This window comes from Dysidea avara, chromosome 10 (assembly GCF_963678975.1).
Source record: "Dysidea avara chromosome 10, odDysAvar1.4, whole genome shotgun sequence".
In the NCBI taxonomy this organism is placed as follows: Eukaryota; Metazoa; Porifera; class Demospongiae; order Dictyoceratida; family Dysideidae; genus Dysidea; species Dysidea avara.
In genome coordinates, this window is record NC_089281.1 from 12006650 (window position 1) to 12023154 (window position 16505).

General features: G+C 36.7%; 1 protein-coding gene across 1 annotated transcript in view; it reads left to right on the plus strand.

Annotated features, from left to right (window-relative positions):
- Positions 1-16505, plus strand: part of LOC136236750 (sacsin-like) — a 39636-nt gene that overhangs the window by 4826 nt on the left and 18305 nt on the right. Inside the window, exon 2 of the mRNA XM_066026993.1 lies at positions 10448-10557. Coding sequence (XP_065883065.1) covers positions 10448-10557 — 110 coding nt within the window. The remainder of the gene's footprint in view (positions 1-10447; positions 10558-16505) is intronic.

The window sequence follows — 16505 nt, forward strand, 5'->3', positions numbered from 1 at the left end:
TGGGAATTTTGCCATAACAACCAAAGTTTAATTAGCTGCATAGCAACCATACAAATTTCACAAAATAGCTTCTGTGGATTTCAGTTTTACCCAAAATTGTTTGATAACCTGACCATCTAACAAATCTGAGGTATTAAAATTAATGTCAGTAAAAAAACTGAATAATTATTAAATAGTCCCATAAATCCCTGAAGGCATCATTATGCATACTGTGGTTACATATGTCTCAATAACTGTTATAGGCCCTGCAGGCACAAACTACACCCTGTCAGTGGCTGTCACACAAGATGTATCTCAGTACTGGAGTAAATTTTGCATTCTGCTACTTGTATTATAAAGCCAATCAATTGCTTAATATCTGCTTAAATTTTCAAAGCTATAGCACATTGCTACATAAAGTTATGCGTGATTAAAGTTCGAAAAGTTAGTAAATTTTATGTCCTCACATGCCTATATTCACAGGCCCAGTCACATTTGCTCTCTTGACTTTCTTTAGTTTGCTTTTTTTTAAATGTTTGTTTCAGCTTAAGCTATGCTATAATGGTTACCATTACTTTTAGACTTGAGAGAACAAACACAGTTTTCTGGTAGGAAATTTAATTCTGGCCTTTTCTTGTTGAATGCTTCTAAATCATTATGATAGCATCAAGTGTCTCGGTGATAATGATTTGTCTCTTTTGGGTTTTGCTGGTGTGAAAAGCTCAGTTAATACACCCTTTCTCCAGCTAAAGTCCATGAAGTGCAAACAATTTATCAGGTGCAGTATATATTACAAAAGTTTTGGTGCTAAAGATAGAATTTGAGTTTTACGCACAAAGAAGTTAATGTACATGTTGTAGATCATCAAATGTAAGCTCAATACTTGCTATATACTAGAGTATGTCACAAAACACTCACTATACAGTGAATAGCATATGTGTGTTCTTCATCTATGCTTATTGTGGCATGGTGTTTAGATTCTTCACACCTGTTCCACTATCATCTAGCTCACTTAGCTTATTTTCAAGAAATAATGGAAGTTATGCCTTATTTTGGGCATCATATGTGGTATCCATCTGTCTCTTGTACCCCCTATATACCCTGAAATGTGGACAGTGTGATAACTAGAATATTATTTTGTCTAAGGTCCCATTTTGTATAAAACACACATACAATTAAGATTCTGAGATCAGGACAACTTTCCAATAAAAACAGTATGGTAGGTCTCAGAATAGTATTGTGGGAGCCTCTAGCTATATTTTATATAGCTAGAGGCTCTCACAATACTATTCTGAAGCCTCTGAGATCAGGACAACTTTCCAATAAGAACAGTATAGTGGAGTCTTGAGGTGTCCAGAATAGTGTTGTGAGATCCTCTAGCTATATTTTATATAGGATACACACACACGTATGTTGTATGACTGTGTGCTACCTCTTAATCAATATTTTTTATGTACAGTAAATACGTAGATCATGACATGCCCTTTGTACTGAAGTTATGTCTGTTCTCACTCACTTTTGCTCAATCACTTCTGTCTGTACCTTTTGTTATTTTCACTGAAATGGCCATCAAATCAAATTCTTTAAGGTGTGCTATTCTCCTATACTTGCATGCTGCTCCTCTTGCATGAGAAGTTTGGTAACCTTACAATTTGGCATGCAAGAGAGAACTTTCAATGATATATGTACTAGCCATTTTGTGACCAAATTTGCAAGAAAGGTCTTCCACATACCAAATTTTACCACTTTAATGATTCATAACTTAATTTAGATTTGAAATACGTTATTGATTGAAATTTTGTCAGCTGTAAGCTGTAACATAGAGCATTGGAGGAAGAAAATTTTCAGAAACAAGTTATTCACACAATTGACAATTGCGTGTGGAAGACACAAATCCAGCCTTTAAGATCATCCATCACATTATATTGCACAAACAAAATTAGACTTAAAAGTCTTTTCTGCTGCCACCTATTTGTTCCACTAATGATTTCCTCTATTGGCATTTATCAACAGCATATATTGGGGCCAGCAACAGCCTGCCATATGTATGTGTGTGGCACACATATGCGGTACAAATTTGGTTTTACGAATAATTCATAATAGTGCATGCTGAATGAGCACATGTACATACATATACAGCCGATGTTCTATGAAGTGCAGTGGTAGACAGGGACAGTGTTCGGTTACAACAAGTCCATAACAGTCAAGCTGTGCAAAGGGTGTAGTGGTACTACAACTGTATCATTCAGAGTTAGCTATAAACTAAAAGTAAAAAGTATTGGTCTAGCTGAAATTTTAATTATTGGAGCAATTTCTTGGTGATTTACTTCAGCTATTCTGTCTGCAGCTTGGCTATTTTGGCATGAATCCCATCATTTACTACTTTACATATGCTCTATTCAGAAAGTCAAGCTGATGTTGAAAACAGAACTTAGACAGTTTACTTATATCTAAAACCATTTAGTTAATGAGATTACATTAATTTAACTAGTACAAATTTACTTAATCACTCAGCATAAAAGTAATAGTGAACTTGTTCATTCCGGTCACCTCTTCCAGGCCTGCCTTATTAAGGAGGTGGTTGCATTAAACATGTTAAAGTCACTGGTACACAAATGACACTATTAGGAGACTGTTACAATGGTCAGTTTAAATCAGGTGACCTTATTATACAGTGGACAGGTTTCATTGTATAGTTGAATATTAGAAGTATTGTGTAATCACAAATGCAGTAAAATACCAGTAAAGCAAACAGGCATAACATGGAATGTGATCAAAGGAATCAAATGAAACTTGGTGTATGACTTTGACTCATGATGCACTGTCTTTGTACCAATTTTGAAGAAATTTGAAAAGAGTGGGTTAACATTTTAATTTCTTTGATTATTTAGCATGGAATGACCAAAATGCTAGAATTTCCTGTGATAATATCCCAATTTGCCCAATTCTGACAGAAGTCCAGCAGGTGGTTTTGAGTAGTCTATAGTATGGAGAAATATTTTGTGGCATAAAATAAACTATAGACCATATTGCAAGGTTCAGCCAAAAAAGCCACTTATTCTACCAGACTACTTGTTGACAATCCATCCATGAGATAATTTCAAGCGGGATAATATTGGTATTTGCTGCTACTCAAGTTGGTACCATCACAGAAGTTTTCAGCTTGGTCTCAGTGAATTTGCACTAGTCAGTGCAGACGTCTGACAATCTAAAAACCAATCGCATACATGCAGTTAATCAGTGTGAATAGATGTGGCACTTTGTACACTAGCCTCATTTTTTTCACTCCTCCTTTCGTTACTGAACCTTCACTCCTCGTTTCGTTACTGAACCTCCACTCCTCTTTTCGTTACTGAACCTCCACAAAGAGCTGAGTACATCAGTATTCTCGCGACTCTTTAATATCCATTCAACTTCTTCAAGTGGTGTATGTATCTTAGTTTCAAATCAGTTGAAGTACGCTTCGCCACTCCATTGAAATGCAGTAGTGAATACACGTGATACGCGGTTTACATTAATTATTGATGGCAGTCCATATCTTGAGAGGACTGAATACTACTAAATATTTGTTATATTGTACTTGAGGTGTTACAGGGACTTTCCAAGAGATTTCCCCTAAAAAGACCACGTGATCATTGTCAGTCGAGTGGAACTTGTTCTTGGTTATGGCTCTACAATGCGGTACTCGTACTTTAATGTATTTTAGTGTTTAATAATATTATACTTCCTTCTCAAGACATGGACTGCCATCAATAATAATATAAATCGCGTATCAAGTGTTTTCACTTTTCACTTGAAGTGTTACTGTGTAGGGACTTTCCAAGGGATATCCCTTAAATAGGTCACGTGATAATTGTCAGTCAGGTGGAACTTATTCGTTTCCATTAATGCACCATGGAGCTTGTGTTGTGGTTTTCATTAATCGATCATTATGCACATACCATGGTGCAACAAAGTTTGTAACAAATTGCTGGAATGTGGTTTGTGGTTTGCCGGTATGAGCTTGTGTTGTGGCTTTCAATTTTTGTAACAGATTGCTTGAATGTACATTATGCATGTGGTCCGTGGTTTGCCAATGATTGTGTATAAGAGTTGGGGTTGTTCCACACAGCTTGCACAATATTCAGATGTCTGCATGACGACACAAGGTTAAGTGAGACCTGTAAAAGAACAAGCAGGCACTGAACTTAACCTTAAATTAAACACACATGCAACTAACCTGGAACATCGGTCGCAACACCAAAGACACTAGCTTGGATATCCTCATGGCTTAACTATGGAGTGACATGTGTAATTAATCGGCACTAAACAGAACACAATTTTCTTTTCTGCAAGAACTTCTTAGCACCAAGTAAGGGCACTACCATCTCACCTACAAGAGCATTTCACAAGAGATGTGATATTAACTTGAGTACAATCAATATGTGGTGTATGTTTGTGAACATGTGTGTATAGTGTTTGCACATTTTGTGTGTGTCTTGTACTAGTATATGATGTAAGCGTGTGTTTGTATGTAGTGAAATAAAAATAATAGTATGATGTTTGTGATCTCTTTCATAACCCTTAGCAAAGCATCTAGCTCTACGAGTGGCAAACCAAGTTGATAAGTTGTCCTAAGGACACTATGGCAGTGGCCGTAGCAGGTTTTATTCATTGATAAGTACAGAATGATTGATATACTCCAATAGAACAGTCAAGTAATAAATACTCTAATAGAACAGTCATTGGACAATATAGCTGAATATTTACATCTTAATCTGAAAACACTCCCAGATCCCAGATGCAATCTCAGAGTTGCTATTTCAAGATAGTGGCATTCCCCAAGATCACCTAGAAAAGCATGCTTTGCAAATAAGTGCTTTACACACATCTTTGGTAACCCTGACTGTAGCCATTATTGCTTGACATGACCAGTAATTTCCACTGGCCCTTGTCCTAATAAAAAATTAACAGCTACTATAGGAATGTATGTTATATGCTCACCACCTATCAGCAGATTTGTGTTTGGTTACAACACCTCTACAAGGCAGAATTCATCATACACTCCCCATGGCTTGAACATGGGGTCTGTAAATTATATAACCGACAAAAATTAGTGATATCCCCCCCCCCCCCCAAAAAAAACACCTTTGCTGTAAAAAAAAAGGCGCGTCCAAAAAAATACAAGTATCATCTAGAGCGGCCAAGAATCAATAATGTTACTACAACTGACTATAAAATACCTTGGCTGTAAAACAGGCAAATAAAAGTAACTGGCAACCAAAACAGCTGATATCTGAAGCGGCCAAGTTTTTAGGCGGCCAAATTATCAGCCAATTAAGAGTTACAAAGAATTTATTTAGGATATAGCAAGGGTGAATGTATAGAACACAGTTGAATGATTAAGATTCAATGTTGCAAGTTAATAATTGTAGTAAGTTGTATCAACTTAACTTTTATTCTTGGCCGCTTCAGATATCAGCTGTTTTGGTTGCCAGTTACTTTTATTTGCCTGTTTTACAGCCAAGGTATTTTTTGGTAATCATAGTCAGTTGTAGTAACATTATTGATTCTTGGCCGCTCTTGATATCAGCTCTTTCAGTTACCCAATAATTTCATGGAGTGGTTTTCTACAGGTTATCTGTTTTACATGGGGTTACAGATACTTGTAGTTTCTTGGACGCGCCTTTTTTATACAGCAAAGGTGTTTTGGGGGGGGGGGGGGGGGGGAGTTATATACTACGCGAATTGCCTGTTATCAAGGAGTACGATGAACCGTATCCCATCTCTGTAAACCACAGTATGCAGAAGTTATGGCACTGTGTTTAAAAGGCAGTGTTACAATGCAACGTAATTGCGAAGCCATACAAATGCAACATACAGAAAATTTGGCTAATGTTTTTATTTGGACAAGCACAAGTAGGCTGGTGTTGACACCCCTCAAAGTCTAAGGTTTAGTGTTGTGGCACCACAAATCATTGAGGAATCATAACCAAATAACAATGCACTTTGTAAGGCTGCTCTGAGTTATTCAGTAATTATGGCTCCAACATAGTCATTTGCACAATAACCTTAATACCATGTGCTTGTTACATCACAAATGCAGCTACACTCATCATCTACTTCCATTGCAGACAGACACATAAATAAATGAACAAATACACAAAAAAATTTTTGAATTTTGAACTAGAGCAGGGACCATAGTACATCGATAAAAAGTACTGAAACAAGTTGGAGTAGTGCACGATATTAAAACAATAAGAAGTGTTATATCCCTACTGTGCATTTCCACTATGGTATCTTGAGCATAGTAGGGATATAACACTTCTTATTGTTTTACTGTGATTTAATATCGTGCACTACTCCAGCTTGTTTCAGTACTTTTTATCGATGTGTTATGGTCCCTACTCTAGTTGAAAATTCCAATTTTTTGTGTGTACTTGTTTGTTAACTTTTTTGTAAAATATGACTGGTGAACCCACACATACCATATTTAAAAAAGAAATGTGCCGTGCGCTCCAGTTATCAATTATCATCTGAAAAGTGAAGTATCCATTACGCTTCGTTGTCAGCTATGTTCAACCCGTCACACAGCATTATGAATTCGAAAAGCACCTCTACAATCAAAGAAGCCACTATGAAAAATACGGACAATTTCCGTTACGAAGGGAAGTCATCACGCGCTACCACCGAATCGATACCTTTTGCTGTCAGCAAAGATGAATGGGACACAAAGGAGGACACTGGTAAGTCCATGAAGAATGCATTGTACGAGGTATGTTACAAACCAATTATGGCAACTTTGGACCTGCTCAGAAATTTCCAAAAATGGCAATTTCTGGCAGCCAAAAGTTGCCAAGTTTGACAACTGATGCAAGGAATTTACACCCTTGGCCAAGCGTAGGTGTAAAAGGGTCATTAAGAAGCGGATGTGATATGGACAATCTTATAGTATGTTTACGTTGAGCTGAATCCTCAAAAACATTTAATAACTCATGAATGCAATTACACATGATCTTGAAATTTGGCTCATTTGTAGTACTGCTTGATCCTCTAAAAATATTTCAAAATCTTGTTGTTCAAATGTTTGACATAATATTTACGGTCAATCAAAATTTTCACAATACATTTCCTATGGAGAAGCCATATAAGTATACAAGTACAGTGTCCATTAGAGCCCTTTCCCGAACTTGTAATGGAGCCAAACCGTACATGTCTGTTGTTGACACCTTTGCTGTTACCAATAATCATCTGGTTGGCAGAAATGTTAACTCTGTTGAGAAAAAATCCACTTTTAATTTTTAACTGTTTTTCAGGGTTCAGCTCAACGCGAACATACTATAACACTCCTACATTGTAGAAACTGATAAATCAACCCATTTATAGCATATTATAATTAAAGTGAGATAACACTTAAGCACCATCTAGTTGTTGTTCAAAGCAACACAGACAATGCCAATTTTAGAACAGTTTCAGTTTTGGCAACCTTTGTCCAGCTTGAAAAGTGTCTAATAGCTATGATAATTCTGTGTAGTTAAGAACTTGCCAATTTGATTACAAAACCTTCAATGTTGCATTGCATAAAAAGTGATATATTTAGTTGCCAGAAATAACTAAATTGCCAAAAATGGTAATTTCTGGCAACCAAAAGTTTCCAAGTTTGGCAACTTTGAACTGCTCACTAATTTCTCAGCATTAAAAAGTTGCCACTTCTGGTAACTTTTGGCAAACTAAATCCCACAATCAATGTGTTTATCATCCTTTATAAGTAAAAAATACAATTACTGCCAGATTTGGTAGCTTTGGAGCACCATTTGTTGTGGTTGCTCAAAGCAAAACAATAGTTACCAATTTTGGAAACTTTCAGTTTTGGAAACTTTTGAACTGCTCATAAATGCCAAAGATGGCAATTATAGGCAATTAGAAACTTGCCAGAATTGGCATCTTTCCTCCACTGCCCAAACTTTTTGAGCCGTCAAAAGTTGCCGAAAAAGGCTACTTTTGGTTGCCAGAAATTGCCACTTTTGGTAATTTCTGAGCAGTCTATTAGTTTCCAAAATTGGATCTGTAACATACCTGATTGTACATACTGCGGTATGCCAAAAGGCATGTGTCCAGTCGAAGTGACGTCGAACAGTGAAAAAATCAAGCCTGTAGCCTTAGCCATTATTGAGTTACACTTTTCTGAAGGAATCAGTCATTCAGTTACTCGGTCAGTAGAAAATTCTGTTTGATAATTAAAATAATAATTTCATAGCAGCTTAATGAAAGCGTTTTGGGTCGATAGATATGGATGAAAATCATTTGTATAGCCCTTTGGGTACCTATAACATGTTGGTATAGAGGGTATCCGTTTGACATTACACTAAATATTTCTGTATAATCACATCATCTAGATCAAGTTGTGAGCCAAAGAATGTTGGAAAAATTAAGAAAGCTGTGATGTAGTTCATCATATCAAAACTTGCTAGCTATTGGGAATTGTAGCTAAACTGAAGTGGTCAAAATTTTATAAAACATCAAGTTTTGCTATTAGTTCTTATGAATTATGTATTGCAGCTAAAAATCAACTCCATGTCATTTTGGTAGTCTTAGCTTACTTAGTCAAACCAGTTGGTTGAAAAACCTGTTGACAGCCATTATTTCTTGCCCTATGTAAAATGCATGCATTTGTACTAAATACAAAAAAAGCAAGCATTAGCACCCATAATCTCTACATGACATTATACAAAAAAATTAAAGCCTTTGAATTAGAGGTGTACCGATATGGGTTTTTGGCATGTACCGATATCCGATATTGATGCCACCAAAAGAAGCCGATAACCGATAGTCGATCCGATATTTGCATTATAGTTAAATGTGTACATTTACTCACCCTACAACAACATGTGCATGTATTCATTGCTATTCTCTGCCTGTGGTGGTATACAGCTTGGGTTTCTATTGTGCAATCCAGACAATTAGGTACCCACAAACATTTTTATGTATACTCCCATGAAGCCTTAAACGGATATTTCTGCATTACTCCACATTCTAATGGCTTGTGAGAAAGCTGGTACAGCAAGTTTCCTTGGTTATCCTGTGACCCTTCTTTTTATTACAAGGTACTCTATAACTGCTTCATTTGTAAAGACTGTGATAAGCTTTGCAGCAACAAACACTAGAATCATGTGTACTTATACTGGCACTAATAAGCCACATGAATAACGTAGAAAACCAGTACATAATCCGTTTATGTACAAACTATTGCTACTGTATAAATATCAGTAGTGATATCGGTCCTCCTGCTGTTCAGTTTACAATTTATATTGGAGAATTAAAATACTCGGGTGGGAAAACCCCCCAAAAGCAAGCTGTTACCCTCAACCGAATTTGCTAAACTTGGTATCATTCTACGTGTCGACACTTGCTGATTAAGAATCCACCTGAAGTAAGTGCCTAACCAATTATTATACCGAGTTACATTGTAAAACATACAAAAAACAGGGTTTTTCCTCTGTTTTATTACATATCTGAATGTGTAATTTGGCGTTCTCCCTAAATTAAAGTATGCGGAAGTTATGGTGCCGTGTTTAATAGATGGTGTCATTTTCGTGTATATTTTATGTTACAGATTTTTATAATGTACGGTAAAAGTTGACAAATGTTTTGATGTATTACTCGTTTGCTTAGTAATATTGCTTCACAGCTGGAAGAAATAGGACCATAAACTCTAGGGGTTTGTACCACAAAGTTCCCTTTCTCCTCTTAAATTATATAAGTAATTCACTTAGCAAAGCAATATCTTACTTCGACTGTGCACAATGTCACTCGCATGGGAGCCATTGAATTTTTCCTCATGCAAAACCATAGCATTTAATAACTGTTACTAACTTGAAATGACATAAATGGATACCCACTATATTATTGTGTGCACTTATAAACAAATCATGGGATAACAATATAGTGCAATTCTTTGTCAAGGTCCTACGGCTTCCCTCAAACACAAGCATTAAGACAGCTTCAACAGCTCAAAGCTTACCCCATTGGTGTCTTTATATAAGACAGCTTAATTAAAACTGCCCACACATTAAAATTCGTTATTTGTGTATACATGTGGATGGACACATGCACATCCTGTTCCTGGAGCAACTGTAGTAGACACAAACCTCATAGCCATCCTCTGATGCAGGGCATGCACCATTGCAAATAAAAGGTAATTTAAGGAAACATATATCTTGACATGTTATATATCTTTTCACCATAGCCTTTTGCTGCTGTCTGTAGCTGAGTTGTTGTGATCATACTTTATGTTTCATGTGTTTGTAATTCTCATTGTGTACAGTTCAATAAACAATAGAATACTCCTTATGTATTGGTCTTTTGTTATTCAGCTAACTGAAACTTTATTGTCTATGATAGTTTTCTTTACAAACCTATATTACTAAGCAATGAAAACGAGAGCATGCTCTGTTCACATGTGTTTTCACATACAGCTGTATGCTTACAGGTGTTGGATACTCTGATAGGGAGAGGAATATCGGGATACAAGCTCCTCCCCTTACAAAGCTTGTGAAGAGTATTCTGCAAAGATTCCCTGAAGGCGGCCAAATATTAAAGGTACTGTATTTCTGCATTCTACCATATTACAACAAAATCTGGTGGTAAACTAAGTTTGGCGAATTGGCGAACCGCCAAATTTAAATTTTGTCAATATTATTTTCATACCTTGTGTCCAAGGTAGTAGGTTTTTGTATATACTACTTAAACACACCTTACTGGTAAATTAGTGTGGTCCCACACATACTAATAGGTGTGGCTCATGACACTAGTCTACCGTAAGACTAGACTAGAACTCTTACTCAGTTAGTGGGTGTGGCTCCATGTAAGCTTGCAGACAGTAACAGACATAGATTCATGCATAGCCATGGGTAAATGGGTGACAGAAACACATGATCCTGATAAGTGGGCGTGGTCCACGAAGAAATTGGGCTGCAGTAGGACCCAGATAAAGTAGGTCAGACCCAGATGACCCAACCTAATTTCAATCATGAAAGCAACCTGACCAGACTGATGCATGCAGTGACTGAATCCATAAGGTAACACAAAAAGGATTGTACAACATGCATGCTTCGTCCTTCTGTCAGTTTACACCATGTACAACTTCGTGTGCAACAATGCACTGCCAATTTTTCTGTGAGAGCATTTCGCTAAATTAAATTATTTACTGGCTGCGATTTTATAGCTAACCGTCAAATATTAGTTCCACCAACATTTGTTGTTATTTTGTATTTGCTGCAAAGAAGTTTTAAAACATTATACTACAGCAGAAAAGTTAACCATACAACCGTACACATACATTGATGATACACATGGCTTCTGTTTGTTTTGTACAGTCATACTAACTAGAGACAGTAACTTCAGGCAGCTTTGTTTTAATGTAGCACTAAGCAGGTATATAATTAAAATAACAAAATTTCAAAATTTTAGAGATGAGTAAGTACTAATTTTAGTGAACTACATTCCATAATCAAAATGTGATCCATAATTGGAAGACTACATTGATTATCAAAATTCAATCCTTTTGAGCATCATCTTGTATACCTATGGTAAAGCAACGCTGGCCTTGAAAACTTTCTGCATTGTTTAGTAAAAATATAATTAGTAAAAATGATTCCAAGTTTGAGACTGCTTACGTATTGCCAAAAATTGTAATTCTGACTACTTGAAAGTTGCCAAAGGTATTATAGAATCTTTTAGAAACAAGAAGTTGCAATTTTTGAGTAGTCTACTAGCAGTCTAACAGTTTATAAAGCTTAATTAGTATATGTAATCAAACTGGTAGTGTTGCTCCTTAAAATTGTCAATATCATTACATGTGGTTGCATTTGACCTAAATGGTAACTGATAACTAGTGTAATTGTTGATTTGAAATAGGTTCCAAGTACCATAAATCAGGAAAAATTTGCCGTCAAAACATTTTCGTTGCTGGCTGTATCGACGAAATAAAAATGACAAATTATTTTAACTATATGAATAATTTGCACATACAAATATTAACATTAGGTATTCTGTCAATAAATTTTCATCAATTATGCCAGTGACGAAAATTTGTTGCGTTGAAATTTTAATAGACAAGAATTTTCTATGCCGAAGTAGGATATTTTCCTATCACGATTATTGCACACAATATATCAAGATACGATATATATCACGATATATAACTCATCCCTCAGCTAGTGTATTTACACTTATGACACTTGTAGCGGTGATGTACTAGAAGTACAATACAACATGATACATGACTAGCATACAACATTGCATACTCTTTTATCAAAAATAGTACAGTGTATAATGACATCTTGGATACATTTTTCTCTAATTATCGCTAAAATCTATACCTAGACTTATATCACGATATAAGATTCTATATCATATCATACATTTTATCACGATATATCGATATATATCACATATCACACATCACTAGTTCCAAGCAATAAAAAGCAGTGAAACAAAACTATGTGGGAAAATCACTATTTTATGCTTGAAACTTACTTCATTTTTAAAGTAACAAGTAGTAGGAATTTTAAGCTGGATTAGGGATCAAAGAACAAAAAAGCAGGGAAACAAGGGAATAGCTGAAAGTTGTGAAACAAGGGAGGTTTCCTATACCTGCAGATATACTAGTGGACATGTAATCCCTAATTCAGTCATGGTTAATTTTTCCTTCTACTTGTTTGTTTACTTTTTAATAGCACAATTATGACTACTGAATCCACGAATACCACATTTAAAGAAAGAATGGTGCCAGGCATTCCATAAAATAATTTTGCCTCTGAATGTGCGCACCAATAATCAATTACGCACTGAAAAGTGAGGTGGCCATTACGCTTCATTTGTAGCTATGTTCTGCTTGTTACATAGCATTACAAACAAAGAACAGTACAAGAAACTTCTCTGCAATGAATCCAGTCGCTACGGAAAATGCGGGCGAAAAGCATGACACAGCCAGAGGCACAGATAATATATATGTTGCACATGGATTGGAAACGCATAGTGATGCACCAATACCGATACTAGTATCGGTATCGGCCCTATTTTGGCGGTATCGGACTGGTATCAGTAAAGCTATAAATGTCCGATACTAATCGACACTTTGTATGACGTCACCTAATTGCTTTTCAAGATGGCGACATACGTAGCGTGTCAAATGGAGTTAAGCAAAAGCTGATATAAACGGCCATGAATTCTTTTAAAGAAGCCAGCCATTAACATTATTAGTATGTGGAAACAGCAGTAAGCCACGAAATAAGATTCATTGAAGCCATAAATGATTGTTGTCCTCGTGATTGATGCCCACAAAACCAGGAACTACAGTTTTATGAAATTAGCTAATGTGTTTAGTATAAGCTAGTCTATCAACTACTATTGGAACTACTAGCTGTTTTTGTGAGTAATGTCTCAGTGTGGCAAAGTATCGGTATCGGATCGGTATCGGTCATTTCCATCTAAAATGTACTCGGTATCGGATCGGTAGTGAAAATGTGGTATCGGTGCATCACTAGAAATGCACATATAAAATGTATTACGAATAGTATACAGTTCTTGTAATACAATGTCGCAATGTTTTATGGCATTGGTAGTGGAGGCTAGTGTAGAATAAGGTGATTCTCTAACAGTTGCAGAACGTTTTTCAAAAGGTATAGGGCCTTGTCATCAAGTAGTAGTGTCTTGTTATCATCCCTAAAGTTGTTTCGTTGTTGGGCGCTGCGTAGGTTAACAGTTAATTACGCTGTTTGTGGTAAGTATGTTGCTCTGGTACATTTGTGTAGGGTAATCTCTGACTAGGTGATGTCAAAAGAAAGGATAGCCACTCAATTTAAAGAATACAACTGTGTTTTATTTCTTTAGCTATTAAAACCTGACGTAGGATAAGTTAATGCTGAATTATCCAGTGGATGAAGCGCGAATGTAACAGAATGTTTGTGTAGGCAAATCATGGCGGTGGGAACGTGTACTTACACACACTTGGCACACGTGCAAGAGCAGTATCTGTTCTGTTTCTTTAGCAACACAACGTGGTGAGTTGACATCGTGTGAAGCTACACCACAGTGAAACGTTCAGACAACTATGCACTTGGTGACAGAAACTGCCAATACACACTCACAGAATATCAAGCGGGGGTTCTTCATTCCATCACTATTCACTAGAAAAATAAGTATTAGAATCAGTTTCATATAAACTCTGTCTTCCTCTGTGTAAATGGCTAGTTTCACCATGAAATAAGTTTTCCCGTTAAACTTTATTACAAGGAATATTTCACTGTTTTGTGCAATTTACAGAGTTTGTTTCCAATCCATGTGCAGCATATATATTATATGTGGCCGGAGGGAAGCTGTATCGCGCTATCGCAAATTGACACCTTGCATTGTCAGCGAAAAGAACTGGAACACAAAGGAGGACAAAGGTAAATGTGTATTGTATGTACTGCGGTTTGCGAAAAGGCACATTTAGGGACTAAGTGATGTTGAACAGTGAAAAAAATCAAGCCTGTAAGCCTTACCCATTGTCGAGTTATGCTTGGCTGAAGGCATCAGTTGGTTAGTTAGTCAGAATAAAATTCTGTTAAATAGAAAATTTTTAAAATTTCGTAGAAACTTGTTGGAAGGGTTTGGGGGTCACTCTGAAGGCATTTTTGGGCTTGGCTATGCCTAACTAATACTGCCAAGCTGTTATGAAGGAAATTTGAGGCTGGTTTTAGGATGATATTTTTGGGCAAGAAAGCCCAAGACTGCATGATCCCTAATATACAGTACTACCGTACTGTATGATATATATAGTTATGCTTATATTTTTTGTTTGACTGCTGTGTTGGGTGAGTACTCTATTGATATGCAGCACCGGGTGGCCAGTGTTATTCTGGCTATGCCATTGCATACATGGCTGTTGCGCTATGGTTAGTGCTTTGTTGGAGTATTTTGATCTTGCTGCTGATCTTGCTGCTGATCTTGCTGCTGGTGTCAAGTAAACCTCTGGTAGAGGTATCCCACAGGTACACTTGTAGGTCATTAAGGGTCATGGTTACCATCATAGGCGGATCTGAGGGGGGCCAGGGGAGGCTTTGCCCCCCATTCTCTTGCCCCCCTTAGACTCACAGGACTACATTGGTACCAGAAACAGGAATCATGCATTCACACTGTATTCAGAAGTACAGAAAGCCAACAGGGAAATAGAAGACAACCGTTAATGTACCACTTTCACACCTCAGATCAAAGGAAAGCCAGTGCATATCAAATGGTACAGTCGTACCATTTAAGTAGGGATCCTGGTGAAATTTTCGTGTGCCACCCAAAATTCTGCCTTTAAAAAGCATCCTAGAGATATCTTACGAGACGAAAATCAACTTTACGGAATAGTACTAGTCCATATACTGCATAAAACAGCATTAATACAACAAAAGACTTACAGGTGGCCAGATATAGAATTTTTAAAAATCACCAAAACTTGAATTTTAGACTGACTGCCTGACCGACCACAGTCGCAAGCCTAGAGGCCAAACGAAGCAGTGCATGGCCACCATTTTATGCCACAATAACAAACTCACCAGTGGGATGTACCTTTTGGAGTTCTAACGAGTGTGTGCCCTCTGCGCCTTGTCTTTTCTTTTATCTTCAATCAGGCTGCTTGTTTTCTTCTTCATCCAATGAAACCATATCGAGGCGTTAATTTTCTGTATCAACACTTTCTCTAAGCAGCATAATAGACGCCACAAGATTATTTAAGGCGCTTAGACTATGCGCTACTGTACGGAGGTACTAGATAGCTTTCACGATAGATCACAAGATCATGCCCATTCTTTATTCTACGCATTATCGATCTATTGATTGAGACACACCCCTTTAATGCTAGCTGTATTTCAGTGACCACACACCTTCAAGTTGGAAGGCTGACTTGAGATACTCTAATAATCGATCGAAACCATGATGACCACGCCCACTTTTGAGCAAGTGCACATCTTTGCAGGCTGACTCAAGATACTCTAATATAGCAGTCATCCTAATAGAACAGTCACATGTTTATAGCTAGCTGTATGCCTTAACAAAAAACTAAACAAACTAGTACATTAAAAAGTATAAATTTAAAAATGAAGCAGGGATCCAAGTGATAAAAAGTAGTGAAACAAGAGGTAGCTATTACAGCATAGCTCCGTGGGAAATCCCTACTTTGGCATTGAACACAATATAATTGCTATACCATGCCAAAATAGGGATTTCCCACCGAACTATGCTGTAATAGCTACCTCTTGTTTCACTACTTTTTATCGCTTGGATTCCTGCTTCATTTTTAAATTTATAATTTTTAATGTACTAGTATATCACATATTGCACTGACTCAAAATGTTAACAAGATATATGCACTGCCTTAACGAGATATACACACTGCAACCAGTGTGTATATCTCGTTAACTTGAAACATTGCACACCTATTAGGTGTGCACACTATATTCAGGAATCATTAGATTTCTTTGATGTTATACTGTTATCTCTTTTCTCTTATATAGGGA